Source organism: Leopardus geoffroyi, chromosome A3 (genome assembly GCF_018350155.1).
Source record: "Leopardus geoffroyi isolate Oge1 chromosome A3, O.geoffroyi_Oge1_pat1.0, whole genome shotgun sequence".
Lineage (NCBI taxonomy): Eukaryota > Metazoa > Chordata > Mammalia > Carnivora > Felidae > Leopardus > Leopardus geoffroyi.
The window spans coordinates 4015185-4037226 of NC_059336.1; the positions used below are offsets into that span (position 1 = coordinate 4015185).

The 22042-nt window shown below is 46.0% G+C and overlaps 1 protein-coding gene across 4 annotated transcripts in view; it reads right to left on the reverse strand.

Annotated features, from left to right (window-relative positions):
• Window positions 1–4321: 4321 nt before the first annotated feature.
• ZNF831 (zinc finger protein 831) overlaps window positions 4322–22042 on the reverse strand; it is a 111826-nt gene continuing 94105 nt past the window's right edge. For all 4 annotated transcript variants that reach the window (XM_045444079.1, XM_045444080.1, XM_045444081.1 and 1 more), the window contains 2 exons: window positions 10219–10367; window positions 4322–9495 (listed from right to left, as the gene is read on the reverse strand). In XM_045444079.1, the coding sequence (XP_045300035.1) occupies window positions 8665–9495; window positions 10219–10367 (980 nt within the window). In that variant the 3' untranslated portion in view covers window positions 4322–8664. The remainder of the gene's footprint in view (window positions 9496–10218; window positions 10368–22042) is intronic.

Genomic DNA, 22042 nt, shown 5'->3' on the forward strand with positions numbered 1-22042 from the left:
TTCGTGTGGATCGACCTTCCCGTGTCCTGGTTCTTTTTCCTCAAGGTGGAATAAAGAGTAGAAAAAGCAGATGAGGTTTGCGATAAACCCGACCATAGCCGGCAGACGGCCTACTGTGCGCGGACTCTGGAAGCGTGTCCTCGTGTGCCCCTGAAGGTGCAGACGTGACGCTGTGGAAGGGGTGCCGGCCTGCGCCTGGGACACGGAGCCTGCACTCTGCTTCGGGTCCAGTCTCACCAGCACGAGGACCAAACTGTTCTCGGGCCTCTTACGGACTATGTAGCCTCACCGCCTGAGCCCCAGACTCTCAGCCTCAGTGCTCGTGGCTTGGTGGACCGGATGCCGTTCTGTGGGGCCGGCCTGGGCACTGCAGGGTGTTGAAGAGCATTCCCAGCCTCTGCCTACGGAGGCCAGAAGCACCCCTCACCCCAAGTTGTGAAATCAAAACTGGCCTCAGACCTTGTCCGATGTTCCCCTCCCTTTGTCCAGCCACCCTCTTTTGAGAACCGCTGCCTTTAAGGGTGATCTCTTCACCTTTCCTGAGAAAAAGAACCCAGGGCTGAGATCCTCAAGCCTCAAATGTTTGATGGCTTGTGTCAAGGAAACTGGGTCTAAAACAGTGCCCACCTGCTACTATGGGATCCGAGAAGCCTCCATCCAGAAGTGCTGGGGTACCTACAAATCAGCGGGTCCGCGTAGCAGACCCAAGCTGCCACATTCCGCTGGGGGGTCCACCAACTACACTAACTGAAGCTATCAAGAAAGTGAGGAAACGTGTAAGCATGAGACGCATGAGCTCACTCAGCAACACTCTGCTTCACGTGAGAACGAAGGTGGCTGGCACGAAGCAGGGCACATCTTACTGCATAGGACTCCTCTCGCTTTGCTGAGGACGGGAGAAGAAAAACGTACGTTTGCATGAAATGGTTTGAATTAGGGCAAGATACTTTCTCACGCCCCCTTCCGTTTTCTCAGCCCTCAGCACCACCTGGTATTACACTGTTTACCTATTTATCTGTCTGGTTGGTTCATCCATCGACATTCCCTCCGCCCAGACAAAAGCTCCATGGATTCGGCCTGTATTTTTCAGTCCTATATCCTCATATGCCTACTACGTGCTTAAGCACTCAATAAATGTTGGGTGAACAAACAGGATGGAGCAGGTAATGGGAAAGCGTTGCTAAATTCTGAAATGGGGGGACAGAAAGTTCTCCATATGCTCTCGTTCATCTCTGATAATGAGGCAAGGGGTGGGGCCAAATCACTCATCTTAGAATCTTTCTTTTGGGGCGCCTGGGGGGCTCCGTCGGTCAGGCGTCCGACTTCGGCTCAGGTCACGATCTCACCGTCCGTGGGTTCGAACCCCGCGTCGGGCTCTGTGCTGTCGGCTCGGAGCCTGGAGCCTGCTTCGGATTCTGTCTCCCTCTCTCTCTGCCCCTCCCCCGCTCAAGCTCTGTCCCTGTCTCTCTCAAAAATAAACAAACATTAAAAAAAAATTAAAAATAAACTTTCTTTCCTCTCCTTGACCAGCAGTGAGCCACTTCATCCACTGACTTAACAAATGTGCACCAATACCCGCTATGAGCCATGCACTGTTCCAGCTACGGAGAACGCCAACATGAAGTCACCACGGGCCCTGCTCCAAGGCGATCCCTCCTGGGCTGTATATGTGGTTATCTCATTTCCTAGCTCACTGGCCCCACTCTACTCAATTCTCGAACAAGAAGACAACTTTTTGAGTAGGTCCCCAACAAATGACCTCTACATGAGTGGGGGGCATGGGAGACATAAGGGGAGCAACCCTCAGAGCACAAACATGTCTGACTGGAACACTAGCCTATAGAAAAAACAAGCCTGAATAGCCAGCCTTTCATTTGTAATGGTGTCGAGAGGCCTCATTTTTGCTGAATTATATACCCTATTTCACACTATGTACACACAGGACAACTAGATCTCCACTGTGGCCAGAGACAGGATTGGGTCACTCTGTCCCAGAGGCCACATGTACAAAGCCACCAATTTCTTATAGGAATCCATTCACTCATGCATTCATGCAGAAAAACAATTCACTTACTTCGGGGCAGAAATCGCCAAATGCTCAACCATAAAGGGTGTTGAATTTGCCTCTGGGAGGGAGACTGAAAGCAGATGTCCGTCACAGCTGGAGACTAAGGTCCAAGACGCCACAGAGCCAGTCCTTCTGCGTTCAAAGCCCAAACATCAACAGGCTGCCACCAAGCAGGAGACTGGAAAGCTGCTCTCCTTGATTGCTGGAGCAGCCAAATTCATCTGCTTCAAATCCAAAAGTATGGAAGCAGGTCCTTGAGAGGAACGGGTTAGTCCTTGCGGCTCAGCATGAGTCCCTAACTGTGCTTTCCCGTGTACCATTTGGTACTCACCAACCAACCCATCGACCGACCGACCAACCACCACAACAAAAATGTGTTTATACCACAAGATATCACGGGACTCTTCCTTTGAGACTGAAACATGGGCTAATCCCTTCACTTGGAATGGTACTTACCTGTAAAGTTTGACTGAAGAAACTTACATGATTAACCTACAATGCTACTTGTGGCCTCAGTTCTATGGGCTTGGAGAAAAAAAATGGGGAAAGAGTTGTGCTTAAGAGGAACTAGAATAACAAAAGTAACGAACGATGCATGTACCTTTCAGATTCGCTCAATACTTCCCCCAGCGTGAGGGAGATACCACTGCTGGTATGAACATGGTATGTCACGTGGAGGAACAATTTTTACGAGTTTAGTTTAATGCAGATCAGAAAATATACAATACTATCAAATTCAGGCTGAGATTTCACACATATTATTATTTAGGGCAGTGATCCCTTCTTTAAGACAGAGGTGACAAAGAAGGTGTGGTACATACACAAGGGAATATTACTCGGCCATAAAAAAGAATGAGATCTTGCCATTTGCAGTAACATGGATGACCCCAGAGGGCATTATGCTAAGTGAAATAAGTCAGACACAGAAAGACAAATACCTTATGACTTCACTTACATATGGAATCTAAAAAACAAAAATAAACTGACACTCTTAAATACAGAAAACAAACTGGTGGTTGCCAAAGGAGAAGTGGGTAGGGGGATGGAAGAAAGAAGGGGATTAAGAGGCACAAACTTCCAGTTCTAAAATAGTCACTGACGTGAAAAGTACGGCATCGGCAATATAGTCCACAGGATTATTATAATGTTGTATGGTGACAGATGGTGACTGACTGAACACTGAGAAGTGTTTAAAACTGTTGACTCTCTATGTTGTACACCTAAAACTAACACCACGTTGCATGTCAACTACATTTCTATAAAAAAAAATTTTTTTTTAATATTTATTTTTGAGAGACAGAGTGAGACAAAGTAAGACTGGGGGAGGGGCAGAGAGAGAGGGAGATACAGGATTGGAAACAGGCTCCAGGCTCTGAGCTGTTAGCACAGAGCCTGACGCGGGGCTCGAACCCACAGACCGTGAGATCATGACCTGAGCTGAAGTCGGACGCTCAACCGACTGAGCCACCCAGGCACCCCAAAAAAAATTTTTAATAATAAAGGCATGGGACAAAAAAGACAGATGATTTAACCAAAGTATCAAGTAAATAATATACCCACATGTGGACACATATGGCAAAAAGCATTAAATGGTTCTCAAACGACTGAAGGTTGGAAATAATGGGTTAATTTATTACTGTTAGAGTCGGAGGAGTTAGAATAAAAGCTCCTCAGATCCATCAATAAGTGTATCTGTGCCTTGTATTTTTCCTTTCCTACTTTTTCTCCCAATCCCTGTGTCTCCGTGGGCTTCAAGTGCCTTCAAGAGGTATAGATGCAGAAGACTAGGACTGTGTTGGTATGTAAACTAAGTCCACTTAGTCCTGTGAAGAACACATAAGCTATCTTCATAAGGAGGTACTGTTTTGACTTATGAATGTTTTCTGTGTTAATGAATACCATTAAATATCCAAGAGACATCAATTCTAAGGGGAAAAGTTCTGGATTATTGCACTGTGGATAGTGCCCTCATGTGGCTTCAAAACTTAGCTACATTGAAGAATTTAAAAACACATTTTTAAGTTAAGAAGTCTAAAATATGGCAGACTACGACAAATGAGCCACGTGGGAAAAGGAAACAGCACAAGAAAATATGGTGACTCGCCATCACCTAATCCTTTTGTTGAGTGGAATGGGATACCAATATGGCGGACAGGATGTCTGGGTAACTACTTGGGAATAATCAGATATCGAATTCATACGGGATACTGCCTGTGTCGTTTGGGTTAAAATGTTAACAAATCACACGAGACGTTTTTCTTTTCAATTTTATTTTTATCAAAACGAAATAATTTAACCATATAAAGAAGAAGATAAATTTCAACAACCAACCAAGAAGCCAATAGCTTTCCTGATTACGAACAATCAGAAGAGTAGCAACTTCTGAACAACTGATTGCATGTAGAAGATTCTGAGTCATCCTCTAGGGCTCCCAGTGACAGAGACTATTTTTCCTGGCTCCTTTTCTTCCAGTGGTGAAGCACTACACTCAAATGTTCCTAGGCTTCTTCAGATCAAATTATACATATGCCCACAGAAGTACAAAGCATGGGAGAAGAGAACTGTACAGGTGCAAATCTAGCACACAAGATTTTCTGGGTCCTGACACCTACATTTAATGAATTCTGAAAGATAAAGGCAGGAAATTTGTGCTTAAATATCAAGAAACGTAGTGTTTCAAAAGCCAAAGAGGCTCCCTCACAAGAACTACGGGCATCCCAACTGAAGTGAGGAAAAAACACCAGTTCTGTTTGCTGCGGCTGCAGCAATGTGACCGCCACAGAGCCAGGCAGACCGTTTTCTCCTCACCATATTAAATTATGTCTGGAGAGTTGAGCAGCAGCACATTCCAATAATGATGACAGTTTCCATAACTATGAAAATCTGCTGCACCAGGCAGATTTTGTGCAAGATGCAAATTTCTATGCCGGGGAAAAAAAATGAATAATGTGATCATTCTAAGTAATGAATGTAAATGCAAGGAAATTCTTTTTGGCATAAGGCTCCAAGTCGTTCATCTTTCATGCCAAGAACTGTGGTCGCAAAGCTTTCTGGCAAGGCTACTCTTCTCAACTGATCCTTAAAGGAGGGATTTTAGGAAGGGGAAGTGTAACTCGCCCTCAGTGACCCATCATGCTATTGGCAGGGTTTGAGGAGAATCTAAAGCACCCCTCCGCCATCTTTTTTTTAATCCCTTGGCAAATGAACCATAGGTTCTCCTGGGTTGTGAGTCAACGGGATATTAGCTTCATCCAGAATCTCGAAGGTTATGAATGACAGGAGGCATGAGTCGTCCTCCATCGTGCCTTACAACAAGGAGCATCTGGGTTGCCTGTTAAACACCAGGTGACTTTAAGAGTCACTTAACAGTACCGGCTGCCAAGGGGGCGGGGGGTATGGGGGGGTGAAGCCTCTTTCCTCCACGCATCTTTAACAAGGGATGTCTGGCCGGGTGTAGGTGAAGCTGCAGAGGTAAACCTGGTGGTGAGTCTTGAGTATCATGGGTCTTGGCACTTGGATACCTTGCCCTGAGAGAACAGCAAGGAGTTCAAAGTGCACTTGACTTGAGTCTATGCCAGAGTCCCTAGAGTTATTCTCTGTGGAAGAAGCTGAGCACCAATTGACTTAAGACCCTGACCCAAAGGTACAATAAAAGTAACAGCCCTGGGGAGAGACAGGAATGAATCCCTGATCTGTAAACTCTAGTTTGCCTTGTTTTAAAGTCAATCTGTTTTCCACAGTATGCACTTGAAGAGTAAAAACTGCAGCAGTTATCAATTAATAACATTGAAATTTTATTTTCAATAACCCAAAGCAGCGATACAGATCGCTGATGTTATCCCCAAAAGGTAGCCCTGGTGTTGCATTTCTCTTTATGAAAACCCCATAGGAAAGCTAAGACTTATAAAACCAGAGATTATTGGGGCTTTATAAAAGGATTCTTTATTTTTAAAAAATTGTGTTTTAGGATGATTTCCAATAGCCAGTTCCGCTAGAGTCATTCAAAATACTTTGTTGTTGTTGTTTTTTAATCCACTGGAATGTAGCTTTTCACAAATTCATGCTCACACAAAGTAAGGCGCACTTGGAAACACTGCCACCTGCCAGCTAAATGACCAGCTGACAGGATGGTTTGGCAACCGGCTCACCTTGGGAAGAGATACGAGGAGGCAGAGAGGTGGAACCAGTGTTCCGCCATATTTGATCTAGGGTGGGATGTGGCAGCCAGCAATGGTGGCTCTTAGAAGGACAGGGCTTCCGTCACCATCTGGAGGTCAGTGTTATTTGGAGCTGTGACTTTACTGAGTTAGAACAGCGATCCTGCAGATAGCTTAGCAGCTACCAGGAAAGAAGGATCTGGAAGATGGTTTTCTTCCCCTGATCAGTGCCTCCCCAGACAAAGTACTCAGGTCAGCCTCTAGACACGTTGTCTTCCCCTCACACAGCAGTGTTCTGGTTTTGCTTCTAATCTTTGAATTATCGGCCAGACTTGTACACTGAATGACTGCACCCCCAAAATCTGGAACTCTGGGGGAAAAAAATCTTATGGAGCTTCTCTGAGGTCACGTTCTTTAGGGCAACACTTGGCAGAAGGTGCTCATGCTTCAGTTCTCCCCGGTCTCCACCCAAATGTCTTGTGTGTGGGACCCCTCCCCATGGGGGCCACCTCTGAGCCCCCGAACCCCCAGAGGTAAAGGAGAGAGAGCTCATCTCACAAGGAGATCGCATAAGCTGGAGATGCATCCAGTTCGTCTGGTCTAACTCTCATTCTCAGCTGGAGAAACTGAGGCACGGAGAGGGCACGTGTCTTACCCAAGATTTCCCAGCTCACTGAGGACAAGGTCAGGCCCTCACTCTCCCTCCAAGTCTCCCTTCAAGACTCAGACCACTCTCCTCGACCTCCTCTCTCATTACAGGAGCACGGGTAATTCAGAGGGTAGATAATCACCACATCACTTTTGTTTGGCTTAAAAAGTACACGACGAAGAAACAAATAGTACACAAAATGAATGCCTGGCATCCTTTCATCTCCCTTCTTATGTTTTTCCTGGCTGGGCTTGAAATCACTCGGATATTTATGAGCGCACCTGAAATGACCACGGACACGTGCTAAGCCACCAGGGGAAGCTGGTCCTGCATTGAAGTTTTCTATGAATAACCCTAAAATTGGAAAAGTCACATGATGGTCCTTGAAACGACCACCCTCGGGCCCAGGAAAGGACGCGTTAAAGCGTGTTCGCGCCTGTGTGCTGCCGCTTTGGATACGGGATGTCATACAAACATCGTCACAGCGCAGCTAAGCCAAAAGAGCTCGGCTGTGCGTTTCAAATGGTACAAAATCACACCAAAAGAAAGTATAAAATGTTATCGAAATGCAGCAGTATAAATCTCGGTTAAGTTTTCCTCTCCTCTTTAAGGAGAAGGAGAGGAACACAGTAAAACACAGTAAATCCGAGGCTTTGCTCACTGAGTCGGCTGACGTAGATCAGCTATTCTGTTCTGCACAGGGGTGCGCTGGCTTGGAATACTGGGGAATTTTATCTGTACTGTTCTGACTTGCACAATACAGAGGCTGATTTAATTTGACAGCAAAGTAACACCAAGCCCCCAAAATAAAATTACTGAGATGTAAAACAGCGTCAAAACTCCAATTAGTTTTGTATCCTTGAAGCTTCTGGAGGAAATCTAAAAGGCTCCCGTCACGATGAGCAGGCATCAATTTAAGCTGTACAGATTACTAAAATGTACCCCTCTAATTGAAATTGCTCAGAGCACAATATGACAGAGAGAATCAGAGAAAAATAAGTGAATTTTTCCCCCTCAAAAAATGACTCATTCCAGAGACTGTTCTATCAACTTTTAACACGGCGTTCCTTTGCAAGAGCTAAAAACACCGAGGGTTTCGGAGGCCTCAGCACAAAAGGCACCGGGCCCGAAAGCATGACATGCTTTTGCTGTAGGATCGTAGGTAAGCACTGACCACTTGGGTGACATTTAAGGACAATCGGCATTTCACCAGATCATAGGCATTTTGAAGGATATTTACAACTTCCACTAAGGACGCAAGTTATTCTAGCCAAACTTCAGTTTTTTAATGACTCTCGACTTCGTTTCTAGAGTAAACAGAAGTATCTTGATGCCCACGTCATACCCCACCTCCTCTGCCAAGCTACCCCAGTGACCCAAGCATGCTTACCACCTTTGAAGCAAACCCTCAGCTTACTGATGGAGGAAGTCGGCCGACTCGACTCTATGGGCTCACTTATACGTAAACGAGTCGACTGTGACTGTGGCTCTCCTGGTTAATGCCATGTGACTGGAAGAGGCAGCGGGGGCCGATGCAGAGGACGCGGCTGGGAGTCCAGCACGGTCACCGTGCGCCAGGCGTTCTTAGGCTCTGCTCCATTGCGACCCCTGCCCTGCCTGGCGCCTGGCATACCGCCAGGGGATCTGGGGAAGGGAGGCTGGAGCCGGCTGGGGCTGTCTTGCAAAGATCCCCCAATGGCTCTCCTAACATGGAGGTGCTTGGCGAAATAGAGTTCAGCCTTCCTGCCAGCCCGACAGCATGCGGTCTCTGACTGCAGACATCAGAAGCCTCACATCTCTATCACTAACCGGTCCTCATCATCACTGCTGGTGTCGCTGACCTCCACTCGCGTCTGCTTCCTGAGTCCTTCCAGGCCCCTCCTCTTGACAGTTTTCGAAGGGGCTTCAGGGGATTCTCTGGGCTGCCCTGGCTTAGAAGGAACCACACAATCCTTTAGGGAAGTTAATCCAGAGACTTGACATTTCCCACTCTCATTTCCTAAAGGAGGGCAGGGGACCACCATTTCCCCACCCCCATACTGTCCCCCAGTGGGAAAAAATGTCTTGTGTTCTCCTTCCTCTTGGTATGAACTAGCTGAACCTGGTGCTGGCATTTCCAGATGAGTCTTTCCAGTTGACCCCAACAGAAGCAAACCTGACCTTCTTTGCCCACATGAAGGTTTCCCTGGCAAGCCTGATGGCGACACGGCCGCGGCGATAGCCTTTCTATCTGGGGAACTTTGCGTCAGAGCCTCCCCTGCCGCTCTGTGGTCCTGTGGCTCCGCACTGTGAAGTCCCAGGGTTGTGTGACCTACTCTCTCCCCCAGAGCACAGATGGCAGCCACGCAGGTGGCAACATCCTGGCGGAGAGGGGTCCCTCTGGACCCAAGGGAAGAAGGCTCTTGAGTATCTGAGAAAATGGACGGTTTCAGATCCACTGAGACTTGCTCCCGGGTGGGCGGAGGGCGTGTCTCCAGCGTTCCCACGCCAGGACCTCTGCCTTGAGACAGAAGGCTATCAGTAGCCATGGCCACGCAGGAGTCAGAGCGCTCAGACGGTCCCGACCCGGAGGCAGTGTGCTGCGTGCAGCGGTCACCACGCCCACTGGGAGCTGCCAAAATCTGCAGAAAAGTACAAAGGAAAACAAATGGGGGGGGGGGGTGGTTAATTGGTACAAACAAAAACAAAAGCTTGTGGTCAGAAACGTGGTCCTCAATGAAACTAGGTCCTGAGTTCCTAATGATTCTTTATCGAGCGTGAACTTCAATAGGATGTCCTCAATCAGTTCCCATTAATAACTAATTGGTGCAGTAACTCGAGTAAAACTCCCTGTTGACACAAAACAAGTCGCTGAGATTGCTGTGTGTTATCTGACTTTGTGAAAAACCACATCACTCCAGTCCCTCTCTAGTCCTGCGCATCCAATTTTAAGCTACCACTGCTCGTGAGGTAGATGTGCTATTTCATAGCACCCTGTACTTAGGTTTTTCCACAGGAGCATTTCTAGAAGTGTGGTCTGGATTAGCATCTTTGTGCTTTGCAGCCCACGGCCCTCCCAACCTTGCCTGGCGGTGACGTCATGTCACGGAGATGCCCACAGCGCGACAGCTTCTCTACCCTCTTCAAGTACAAATTCAAAAGCATATTTAGGATTTTTAGTGATCGCCCTGTTCTTTCAGTGCCTGGTGTCTGGAGGTGTTTGTGTACCTGCCAGACTTTGTGTGCCGGGCAGGGGGGCGAGCTCTGCCACACAGGACGCCGGCAACCAGGAAAGGACAGCCATTCATCGACACGACCGACGGACAGAGTCAGCTCAGAACCACGGTTCCCCCCTTCACGGTTACCTGGTCCATTTCACTGCCGGCCCTTGAACTGGTGTTGGGAGAGAAGCTTCCGGAAGCTGGTCTGGAGACATCCTCCTCGTCCTCTCCGTGCCCACAACAAACAGGCGATTCTGAGGCGGTGCGAGATGGCTCCCCTTGCAGATTTAGACCTAAAATGGGGAGGTACATTTATACCCACCGGAAAACATCAGCAAGTGGTGATTCCCCAGGACTCTGCCTTCATCACCCACTCTGATGAGCTCGTCAACCCTCGTCTCCCACAATGTGTGCAGGAACGTTGACCTTGAGGCACTTCACACAAATAGAAGGTCTAAGCAATGGCAAAACCAACTCCCAAGGCAGAAAAATCCCCACACTATATATATATGTATATATGTATATATGTGTGTATATATATACACATATATTCACACATATATACATACATATATATATATATATATTTCACATGGCTTTCTTCTATCAGAGCCATCTTCCTGGCCACGTTTGTTCAGGCTCACTTCAGACTGGCTTGAAGTCTCTGGCCATGCATCCGGGGTCAAGGGTAGAAATCTCCATCTATGTGGTGTACAAGGTGTCCATCCAAGCACTGGGCAGCAGGAAGCAAGGTCGGTTTTGGTGCTGCTGTTGTTGTGAGATGGTTATTGCTGTGATCTGGGTGGGGAAAGGGGCACAAAGATGGGGCCTTGATAACATCTGCAAAACAGCAGCTCCCTTGCAAGGGCCTCACCCTTACTCTCTCCTCTGTCTGCCATGTTGGCCTGGGATACGGGTCAAAAGGACCACAGAATCGCAGGCAGGATGGCTTACAACATGAGATGAGATGAGAAAAAATTCCAGAATGGCTGGGCCACCAGAGAGAAACATCTGATTCACTTTCAAATTCGCTTCCATTTTATTAAAGTTATATAGGCACAGAGTTTCAAAAAGTTGAATCTGTCAACTTACTAGGAAAAATAGCAACGCTTGCCCACCCACTCACCTTTTCCCACTTTGCATTCTTCTGATATTTATCTCCCTCGCTTTTAACAACATGCTTCATAGCACTACTTGATTTCTTTTTTCCAGTTTGGAGGACAGTCTGTGATTTCTCCCAGGGGGACAGGAGCGTCGATCCCTTCCTCCAGCCCCCTCGGTCCAGAACCTTCATGCCCCGCCGCGTAGGCACACTTGCCACCCCGTCTCAACAGTTACATAACTATGACGTCATAGTTTCGTTTAGGAGAACATTCGGTGTTCACATGCTCGGGACCATGTCTCTCACTGCCGAGCCACGTCATGTACTGTGATGACAACGCCTTGCTGGCTAACACGGTTTTCCCTGGAGTTAATAATTACCTTGTTTTTTAAATTGTGCTTAGTTTTCTGCAGACCCAGTACTAAAACCTTCCTCCTACCTCCTTCTCAATTGTCTATGGGTTTCATTTCCTTTCCCTGGAAAGATCTCTCTGGAAATTCTCTGAAATGCCTACAGGGGACTGCTGCTCCCCGGGCCCAATGTGTGGCTATGCCCCAGGACCCCCTTTCATGCCACTGTGCCTCCTTGGTTCCTGGGGCCCCGCACTTCTTTTTCCTTGCTTTCCTAATGCAACCCTCCCTGCATCTTCAGGAGAAAGGGTGCGTGAAATAAAATTGTTTAGACTTTAATCTGCCACTTGTTTGGATACAGCATTTTGAATTAGAATTCATTATCTTTCAGAACCCAAGACACGGCTCCACTGAATTCTAGTTGTTAAGAAGTCTGGAGCCAACCTGATTTATGATTCATGATCCTTTGGGCAAAACCTTTTTGTTTTTCGTCTCTCTGGAAACTCCTAGACTCTTCTTTGTTCAGTGTCTCTATGGGACTGGCTCTATTTTCATTCATTGTTTGGGCATTCAACGTGACCTTTCATTCTGAATCCTGTCCTTCGGTTTGGGGAAAATGCGTTGCTATTTCTTTGATGTTTATTCTCCTTCTGTTTCATCTTTTCTCTGTTTCTAGAACTGTTCTTGGTGAGTTATTGGGTTTCCTTGTCTAACCCTCCTTTCTCTTCTCTTTTCTCTCTTTCCTAGCTGTCTTTTTATTTTACTTTTGGGAGAATTCCTTCAACTTTCTATTCCAACTCATAATCCTCTATTTCTATCATGTTTTTTTAATTTCTAAGAGCCCATCATGACTCCCTTCTGTAGATTTAATTTCTAAGAGCCCATTATGACTCCCTTCTGTAGAGAGCCCTGTTATCACTTCAGAGCTCCAGGGTCTTCCGTTGTATCACTGGCAAAATTAATGACGACTTGCTGTCCCTGCTGTTAATGCTGAAGTTCGCTTCTCCATACATAGTCTCTCTCACTTCCAAGTTCCTTTTGTTCTCATTCGTTTTTATCTTTCTCTTTCACATGAAAGACTTTCCTGAGGTATCCAGCAACCTTCATATCTGTCCACGTTCAGAAAACAGGCGCTCGACAACTGACTGGGAGCTCTTTACATGTGCAATTTGTCAGCTGGGGCCGCCCTGCAGGGTCATCTGGTTGCCGCATTCGAGCGGGAAACCCTAAAGGAATTCTCTGGGTCTTCCGACTTCTCGGGTTGGCTTCTATGCAGGGAGTCCTCCAAGCTCCTGCCTAGCAAGTACAGACCTACCTCTTCTATCTCGAGGGGTAGGTCACTAGATTATCAAGTGCATTAATCCTGAGCAAATCAACTTGGAAAATCTATAGAAAAGTACAGTGGCTTGGGAAAGGAAGCAGTAATTTTTCCTGTAATACAATTTTCACGTGAGCACCTGTGTATTGACACAGAACCAGGCTTTTGGTATTCCATTCGTTTGCTCAACAAATACGTCTTGTGCCCACTCGATGAAGCGGGCACCACGCTGCTCAACCCCGAAGCACCGGAGAGCAAGGCCAAGGCACCCTGGCCCCCAACAGCCTCTGCTCCAAAGGGGAAGAGAAACGACAAGTCAACTGGTAATTTACAGTTGTGCCGGGGGGTCATGAAAGAAATGAACACAGGGTGGGGATGTCACAGACAGCAAATACAACCAGGTGGCTATGACAGTGACTGGTAGTAAACAGGGGAGGTAGTAAGCACGTTCCAGAGAGTCACAGTAAACGGGGGTCTTACAGAGAGTCGCAGACAATGGAGGCATGCTACAGAGAGTGGTGGGCGGGTGACTGTTCCACATAACTGAGGAAGGCCTCTCTGAAAAAGCGACATCTGAAATGAAACCTTGGGGACAAGAAAGAACCAGCCCTCGGAGGCCATGTGGGGTGAGGAAGGAACCGATGAAGGTGGAAAGAAGCCTGAGGGATTAAGGAACCAGTGGGAGGGCACCCTGGAGGAAGGGTGGTGGGCAGGGGGCAGGAGGCAAAATGAGGGTGGGGAAGCCACCCGGGGCTCAGGTCTCGTGGGGTGCAGGCAGCCGCAGGGAGGGGTTTAGATGTTATTCCACATTCACCGTGAAGAAACCAACGTGGCTACTGTGCGGACAGTAGAACTTGCTGGGGTAATCCAGCTGCCAGAAGAGACGGCTAGCAAAAGCAGTGGAAGTTGAAGCGGAGAAAATGGATGGATTCAAGCTAGATTTTCATTCTCCCCCAAGAAGAATCACCGAAGGATAATAACGATGATAAACGTTTCTCTAGCCCTGTACTTTACCAAAGCATAAGCACCCCACCGTAAGTGGATTAAGCTGTGTCCCCACAGTGACAAAACAACGAGGCAATTCATTCAATTCAATGAAGAAGGAAAACCAATTAGTATAGAGAAAATAATCAGATTGGCCAAATGTCTTCTCAGCAGGTTGTGTGGGTTCCGAAGCTTAGCGGAAAGGCCGTGTGCGCGTTCGACCAATGCTTTCTGACTCATCCGAGAAAGCGAAGGAAGCAAATCCATTGATTTAATTTGCTTTTGACCTACAGTCTACAGAGAAAAGTCGGTTATCTTTAATAATTGTGAAAAATGCCCAAATAATGTCACTGAAGTGTGTTAAACTAATTTGGATTATTGAAGGAGGCGGCTAACTTGCTTTTAAACGCATGGCCCTTTCCAAAAAGTAAGTAGCACCCTGGCCAAATGGTAGGGCACAGAATGTAATCCTGTTGAGGGCGCAGCGTCACTCTGTGAATCACTTCCTCCATCTTCCGAAATTATGGACTCCTCCGTCTTAACGCAATCTTCAGAAACCCGACCGCTCTTGCACGATCACGTGAACCTCCTTAAGAAACCACCTCTCATCCGAGCTCTGTGCGCCGTTCTGTTCTCCCCCTTGATTAAAGGCTGTGCTTTTCATAATTTCCCTCAGAAATAATTGCCAAGCCACGGTGAGAGGAAGAGACTGCTTAAAAACGTTGTAGCACATTTAAATTTAGCCATCTTGAAAAGGCTACCAGAAACTGTAAAATAATTAGGAAGAAAATGGAGGGAAGCAGCCGGATGAAACTCACAACAGAAGCGTAGACCTCTTTAGTGCCAACCCTCTTCCCACTGTCTCAGTTCCTGGGCTTTATTAAAAAAAATGCCAATAGACATATGACTTAAATCTCATTATCTGAAAATGGAAGTAATTTGATGCATTTCCTTCGGTTCCCCCAATACACCAAAAACTCCATTAATTTGGAGTCCAAAGGCTCTGAAATTGTACATAAGGAAGGGCTGAAAATGAGTCTCCCACGTTGGCCTTCTAAGCAAGCTAGATGCATAATCAAGAACACAGAAGTGATCTCCTAGACCATTAACTGATCTGAGATTGAACTGTCTAGAAGCGTACCTGCCACTGAAGGACGCACAATGCGTTAGCAATTAAAATTTGCAGTTACTGGAGAAAAGCTGGGCAGAACTCTAAAAGCAATCACTAAATGGGCAGATACTTGCTCATTTATTCAAATATTTGTTGAGCCCACTTTTCTGGAGTCTGTATTTGTCAAGCCCATTTATGAGCCCATAATTTTAAGCCTAAATAGTCAGCGAGCCCATGTTTACTGGGTCCTGAGTACAGCCAGTACTCTGTGCCAAGAACTGTGCTGAACACAGGCGATTAATTCAGCGGCAAACGAGGCGGACACCTCGTGGAAATTACAGTCTAATGGGGGAGCAATTCAGCCAGCAAATAATGACACAGAAAATTCACCAAGGAAATGCAGTCAACACTACGAAGGGAAAAGTGGAAGGAGCCATGAGGTGGTGAAAACGGAGCCCTGACCCCACCCAGACCTATGGAGAAGACCAGGACCACACACACTGTAAGCCTGTTCCGACAAGGCACCTGCTGAGGCTGGTTTTCTCTCTACAAAGCCACAATCATTCACTCATGTAATTATTCAGCCACTATCTTCTAAGTCTCTATTTCATGCCGCACACTGCAGTAAAATTTTTTTGCAAGCAAATTCACCCGCTTCCGTCCATCCTACTACAATTTTGGTTTCTATGGGAAAGAGAAGAGAAAAGATCTTGCCGAGGATGATGGAAGACAGGACTTCCTCCTCTCAGGCAGAGCCTGGAGGATGTCGATTCCAATCAGAAAATGATCATGAGCCCGTGGGCGGCAGGCAGCAGCCCGAGACCTCAGTTCCACAGGCAGGGGGGGTGGCGTGAGGGAGAACCACAGAAACATCTTCATCAAGTAGAGCCTTGGTATCTCTGTGCCATCCTAATGCAATCTGTTCAAAGTCTGCCTCTAAGTAATCACAAACACATCTTTTATTTCAGAAACCACTTTTCTTCGTGGTTTTCATCTCTTTTCTATTTCTTTGATGAAAGGCAATCAGGGCGACTGTCCTTCCCACGCAGAAATTGTGGGAAATACACTAAAACTGTGTTTAGTGCAAAGTGAGGTTCAAAATCTTGCTTTCAGTTAAAAGTTCTGTGGTGTCCAGGTAAGAGCGTGACTTTAAGATGCCCGGCAAAAGCAGGATTATGAAATCACATAAGGAGAAAAGAAGACTACGAAAGAAGCGCCACTGAAAATGTTACAAATGCCAAGGCCGCCCCTCGCCAATCGACTTCATGTGTCATTATTCCAGAATCTTCTTGTGGCTAAATGACAATTATCTACGCAGGTCTCTTCTCTAGGACATTCGCCAGATACACCCGCAGCATCCTCTCTTTTCTTCTCCAGATTTACGCCTTAGAATGAAGGAGACACTCTTCTGTTTCAGCGATTTCGGAGCGCTAAGACCTAACTAATAGCTTTCGGGAAAGAATTAATACTTCTCTATTAACTCTAACGGGAAAAGATGTAGAGAAGTCATTAGCTCCTGTCAGAGAAGGAGAGCGAAGGCATGGGGAGAAGGGCCCTGGAGAGACTCCTCCCCAGCCCTACCGTGTCTTCCTGACACGTGCGGAGGGGGACCCGGGTGAGGACGGGAGGGGGAGAGGTTAGCTGCCGAGGCCCCATGGTGAACCCACCGAGGGAAACTATTGCCGAGAGCCCGAGTGAACACAGGCAACAGCTACCTTTATTCCGGGGATCTGTTCAGCCTCTCCACGCGCTGGTTAGAAATTGTACCTTTTATGTGTGTGTAATTAGGTAAAGCTTTTACTCCAGAAACTACCTGTAATCACAGTGCCTCTACATTTCTGTTCCTGAGATGAAAGCAATGTGTTTTGATCACTTGCTCCTCTCAGATGTTTTCTCTAAACTCGGTGCATGGGGCTGGTATGAAATACTTCAGGGACTCTAAAGCTTGGTCGTGGGCAGAATCCAACAATGTGCCTTCACAGAGTAAGATGTCAGGCCCACGGAATATAGAAACATAATGAAAATGGCTCAGGACCACTCTGAAAAGTTTCCGTCCAAACTGCCCCAGGAAAATGGGTTTTGTGGACCTGTCTAAAGCAGTGGTTCTCAACACGGCTGCTTAACGCTGGCCAGTGCACAGGACGGCCCCACAGGGAGGGACCTGGCCCACGGGTCAGCAGATTCACGGCACAGACACCCTGCTTTAAGCCAAGGTCACGATCTCAAATGCTATAGGGCCCGGGCAAATAACATAAACGAGACAAGTTGTCTGGGGCCGGGGACCGTGGGGAATGGAGGGACGCCCAGGTTCCGGCACGCAGCTGACCCTTAGCTCCACCAACGGAGACCATGAAGAACCCAGGATCCGGTCGGTCACATCTGTCCACTTTCCAAGAGAAACCAGAAATGTCGATTCCACGTGATTTTAAACACGGATGATGAACCCGCTTTCCAACAATAACACGGTGCTAAACGACGTGCCCGTAGCCTGAATTTGGCCGGGGAGGGGGTCAGTCTGTGACCCCCTGTTAGTTTGTGAAGCTTAATAATCCGCCCACAGTGACGGTTAAGACTTTAGGCCTTACCCAGGCCTCACTCTTACAGAAGCGAAGTTTCCGTTAAAAACAAAAAATGCCATTGAAAACTATGGAAGAGTAAACATGTTTTTGCCAAGTGCTCTGGTGGTGCCTTACGCGGTGAAACATGTAATCATGAAACACGTTGAGCCACGTTTTGGGAAACTGACCCAGAATGTCTCCTGCAGCAGAAGAGCTGGGATAGAAAAACAATAGCAAAATCGACAGGAACACAGGAACATCCACGGACACAGGAAGGGCTGGAGAGAAAAAAACTGTGGTGCAGCTAAACCATGGGATTTTATGCCATTATTAAAATGATCTATCGCTCATCTATCTATCTTTCTACGACACAGGCCTAGAATTTTACACAACATATAGGAAGAGAAGTCGCAGATTTCTACATACGGGATGATTCTATTTGTGTAAAAAAAAAACAAAAAAAAACAAAAAAACAAAACCAGAGACCAACACGGTCTGTTCATGCTTGTATGCATGTGGAGGTGTGTACGCAAGGAACATCAGCTGGCCTCTGGCTGCCACCGGGGGTCATGAGGCTGGGGACCGTCAAACCTCCCTCGGATATGTGGATGTCGCTTTCTTTGTTGCAACAGGCATGGGATGGCTTTATTCATTTGAAAGAAAAATCAGAAACAAATAATGACACTGGCCCCCAAATTCAGGCCGAAAGTCATAAGGAAAAGCCCCCGGGTGTGCCCGGCGTGTCCAGGCAAAGCTAAGGGTCGGGTCGGTTCGGTCAGAACACCCCGCTTAGACAGGGATCTGAAGCCTCGCAGTCTGGTACGTAATGAAAGTTCTGCTTCAGAGAACAGACGAGACTTGCCAAAGGAGAGAAAAATACATTTTTCCATCTCTAACCAAATCTGGAGCCTTTCTGTACTCTCCTAATTTTTTTCTGAAATCTTGCCTCTTCCGAGTAATCATTTTTCAAGTTTTTTTTTTTTTTTTCCAGAAACCACTCTTCTCTGTGGCTCAAATTTCTCTTCTCTTTCTCTGATGAGAGGCAATCAGTTTGAGAACACTTCGCTTACCGTTTTCTCCAGAAAAAAAAAAAAAAAAAAAAAAAACATATTTAGTGGGAAAGTATGCTTAAAATCTTTTGGTAGGTTGAAACTTGAATCACGCTCAGACAATAAGAGAATGCTCTAAAATGAAGAGAGGACAAATTGTAGGGAGGAAGGAAAACTAAGTGGAGAACAAAAAACTTGCTAATGTTATTTGAATTATTTCGTGCCAAAATTTAGTCAAGAAAATTCACTTTACGGACCATTACTTTCAAAGTTTCTTAACTCTAAATGAAACTGTAGAGAAAGAAGTTCAGACTTGGGAACATAATTGATGTGTTTAAGCAATTGTCTTTTCATTTCTTAAGATTTACACCCTGGAGAAGGAGGTGTTATCCTGTTTCAAGCAATTCTGTAAGCAGTATTACTTAACTAATGGCTTTAGGAAAAGAATATCTCCCCATTAATTCTGACAGGAAAAATAATGGTACAGAGCCATTAGCTCCCGTCAGAGAGGCAGAGAGGGAGTTCGTGGATGAGGGAACCCTGGAGTTCAGGCTGCCATTTTGTTTCTCTGAGGAAAACACTCTGAGGTGATTTGTGACAGAGGGAGCAGGGCGCGAGTGACACCACGGGAGCCCCACCCCTCCCACTCCACTCACGGCAGACTAACAAAAGTTTAAAGGCTAAAAGGGGGGTGGGAATCTACTCTCCTTCATTTCAGAGAATTACATCATCATCATCCTCACATAATATTTAGCCATCCTACCCCTTCAACATGATTAGGTAAACCTTTTATCTCCCAAAGTACCTGTCAGAGAAGTTCTCTTTACCTTTTCCATTTTTTTTTTTTTTTTCAACGAAAGACAGCTGCTTTGATAACCGTTACCCTCGGAGGCATTTTCCCTAAACTATGTCAGTGATTAAAAAAAAAAAAAAAAAAAAAAAACTAGTTAAAATCTTTCAGTCACTTAAAAGCTTGGTTATGTGCAGAATTCAAAAGAAGAGATTCTGGTGAGAAAGGAAGTAGAGGAGACAAAGAGAATAGAGGGGCTCCCTCACCCTGCAATTAAATGCGGGTTTACTGTCAATGATTTAGAAGCTCAATTCTACCTAGTTGATGCGACGTACGCAGAGCTGAAGAGAAGAAAATTAGGACATAATTACACAATGATTGGCATTGTGGTGAGTGCCAGAAAGGAGAGGAGTTATGAATCATACCACAAGGACATCTCATCTGGCTTGAGACTCAGGAGTGACCAGCCGAAAGACCCACTAAAATGTCACCGCACAAAACCATCCAAGGAGCCAATGCGATCAAGAAGCCTCAGCCTGGTTCTTCAGAGAGAATGTGGCTGGGGGATAGGAAAGCAGAGGGACACAAAGACACATTTATCGAAAATCTGACTACATGCCCAAGTGTTTCCCTCTCCTAATGCAATTTTCTAAAAGTTTGCCTCTTCCAAGTAATCATATATTTTATTGCAGAAACTACTTTTCTTAGTGGTACTCATTTCTGTTTCTTTGATGAAAGGCAATCAATTTAAGATGTTCCTCTCAGAGCATGTTTCTTTCCCTGGAAGATGTTTAGTGGAAAGTCATGTTGAAAATCAATCCTTAAGTTGAAAGTTTACGCCCAGACCGTAATCCCGTCCCTAAAATTCAGAGAGCAAATGTGGACAGTGAGGTGAAGTCGGGGGAAATACAATCACTGGAAATACCATTTGAAATCTATAACGCCAAGACTGAAAGTCAAGAGTATCTACTCTTCGAACTATTATTTTCAACACTTCTCATTACTAAATGAGTCTATAAAAGACAGTTCATTTCTTGAAATATAACTGAGGTATTTGAGAGCTCATTTTTCCCCAGGATTTGCATCCTTAAAAAGAAGAAACTGATCCATTTCGATGATAATAGCTGGGAAGAAAAACCTTCCCTTTTCTACTTCATTAATCCTGAGAAGGCGGAAAAATGGACTAATGTCAAACTCGAAACAAAGACAAGAAAGAAAATACTGGAGTTGGCCTCATCAGTTTTGGTTTTCCAATCACCCTAGGAAAGAAAACATTCTCGGCCCAGTCTCGGTGAAAAGATAAATGTTCAGGGAGAATCTAGCTCTTTCTTCAGTCCTAAATTGTAGATGACTAAAACTCAACTGGACCAGAAACCCAGGAAAAGAGGAGGAGGGAACACTTCTCTGTTTTCCTCACACAGTCAGATACTCTCTACCTCGTGTGGTGCTTAGGTAATTTCTTCCTTGGGAAAACCTGTCAGTGTGGTTCTCTCTGCTCTCTTGAGGAAGGGTGGGTGTTTGTTTGGAAAGCTGGAAACCCTCTTCCACTCAGATACTTTTTCTAGACAACACTAGTGGAAGAGCCTGTTTAAGATACTCCAGTAACGTAAAATCTTGCACACGGACGGAATTCAATAGCATTTCCTACGTGCTATTTAAGAGTAAGAGGACCGGGAAAGAAGAACAGTGGCCCCAAAACACTCCTGAAAGACTTTCGTACCAAAATTTACTCAAGAAGGTGTGGTTTTCTTCACAACGGAAGAACCTGGGCCGGGTGGACTAGGCCGCCTTTGAAAGACTTTCAACGTGGCTTCTCTTTTCTCAAGATCTCCACCTCCGAAGAAAGAGGACTTCTGTAAGTGTGATCCTGTAGCAATGCGGCTCCGGTAGTGTTCTCTGAGCCAAAGCCTCTGCGTGATTTCTACGGATCATGATAAAGAAATAAAAGGGGATGAGTTCTTTCAGACCAAAGCGGGGAGCGAAGGATGAAATGGGACCTGTCCTGCTTCTGAAGGCCACGGACACTTGCACTTGACTGTTCCCTGTGCCGCGGAAGCTCAGATGCAGGCAACAAAGAGAGGAGGAGGAAAAACAGGAAGACGTGGGCCAAATTCTCACAGAATTCTATGAAATCACTCTTTTGTCCTCATACCAGCTTTAGAAATCCTGCCTTTTATGATGTGGAACTTGAGGTACAGGGTTTTTTCTTTCTACTTCAGCAACTACCTCCCAGACTCAGAGTAGCGCCTTTATCCTCTCTAAAACCTAATCAGTCTGCAAATTCAAAAGCTCCAGTACACAAGCAAGCAAAAGCTTACCTAAAAATACAGGTAAGACCCCCAAGGCGACAGTAAGGAAAGACAAGAGACTACAAAAGAGAGAACACTGCCTCAGAAGTCATTTTTAATCCCAACGAATCAAGAAATCGAATTTCTTGATTTTTTTTTTTTTCTGAGAGTAGCAGTTGACGTGTTGGAACCATCTAGAAGGTCCAAGCTTTGAGGCATTTAAAAAAATCTTTACACCTTTCCTGAAGACTTCTGCTCCACCACCCCCCAAAAGAGGCATCTATTTTGCAGTCCTAAAGCAACATCGGGAAGGAAATCCATGGTCTGACAGAAAATGGAAGGTGCCCTTTGACTCCTGTCTGGAAAAGAGTGCAAGCAACATCGCACCCAGACATTCCACCTGGGGGGGGGGGGGGAG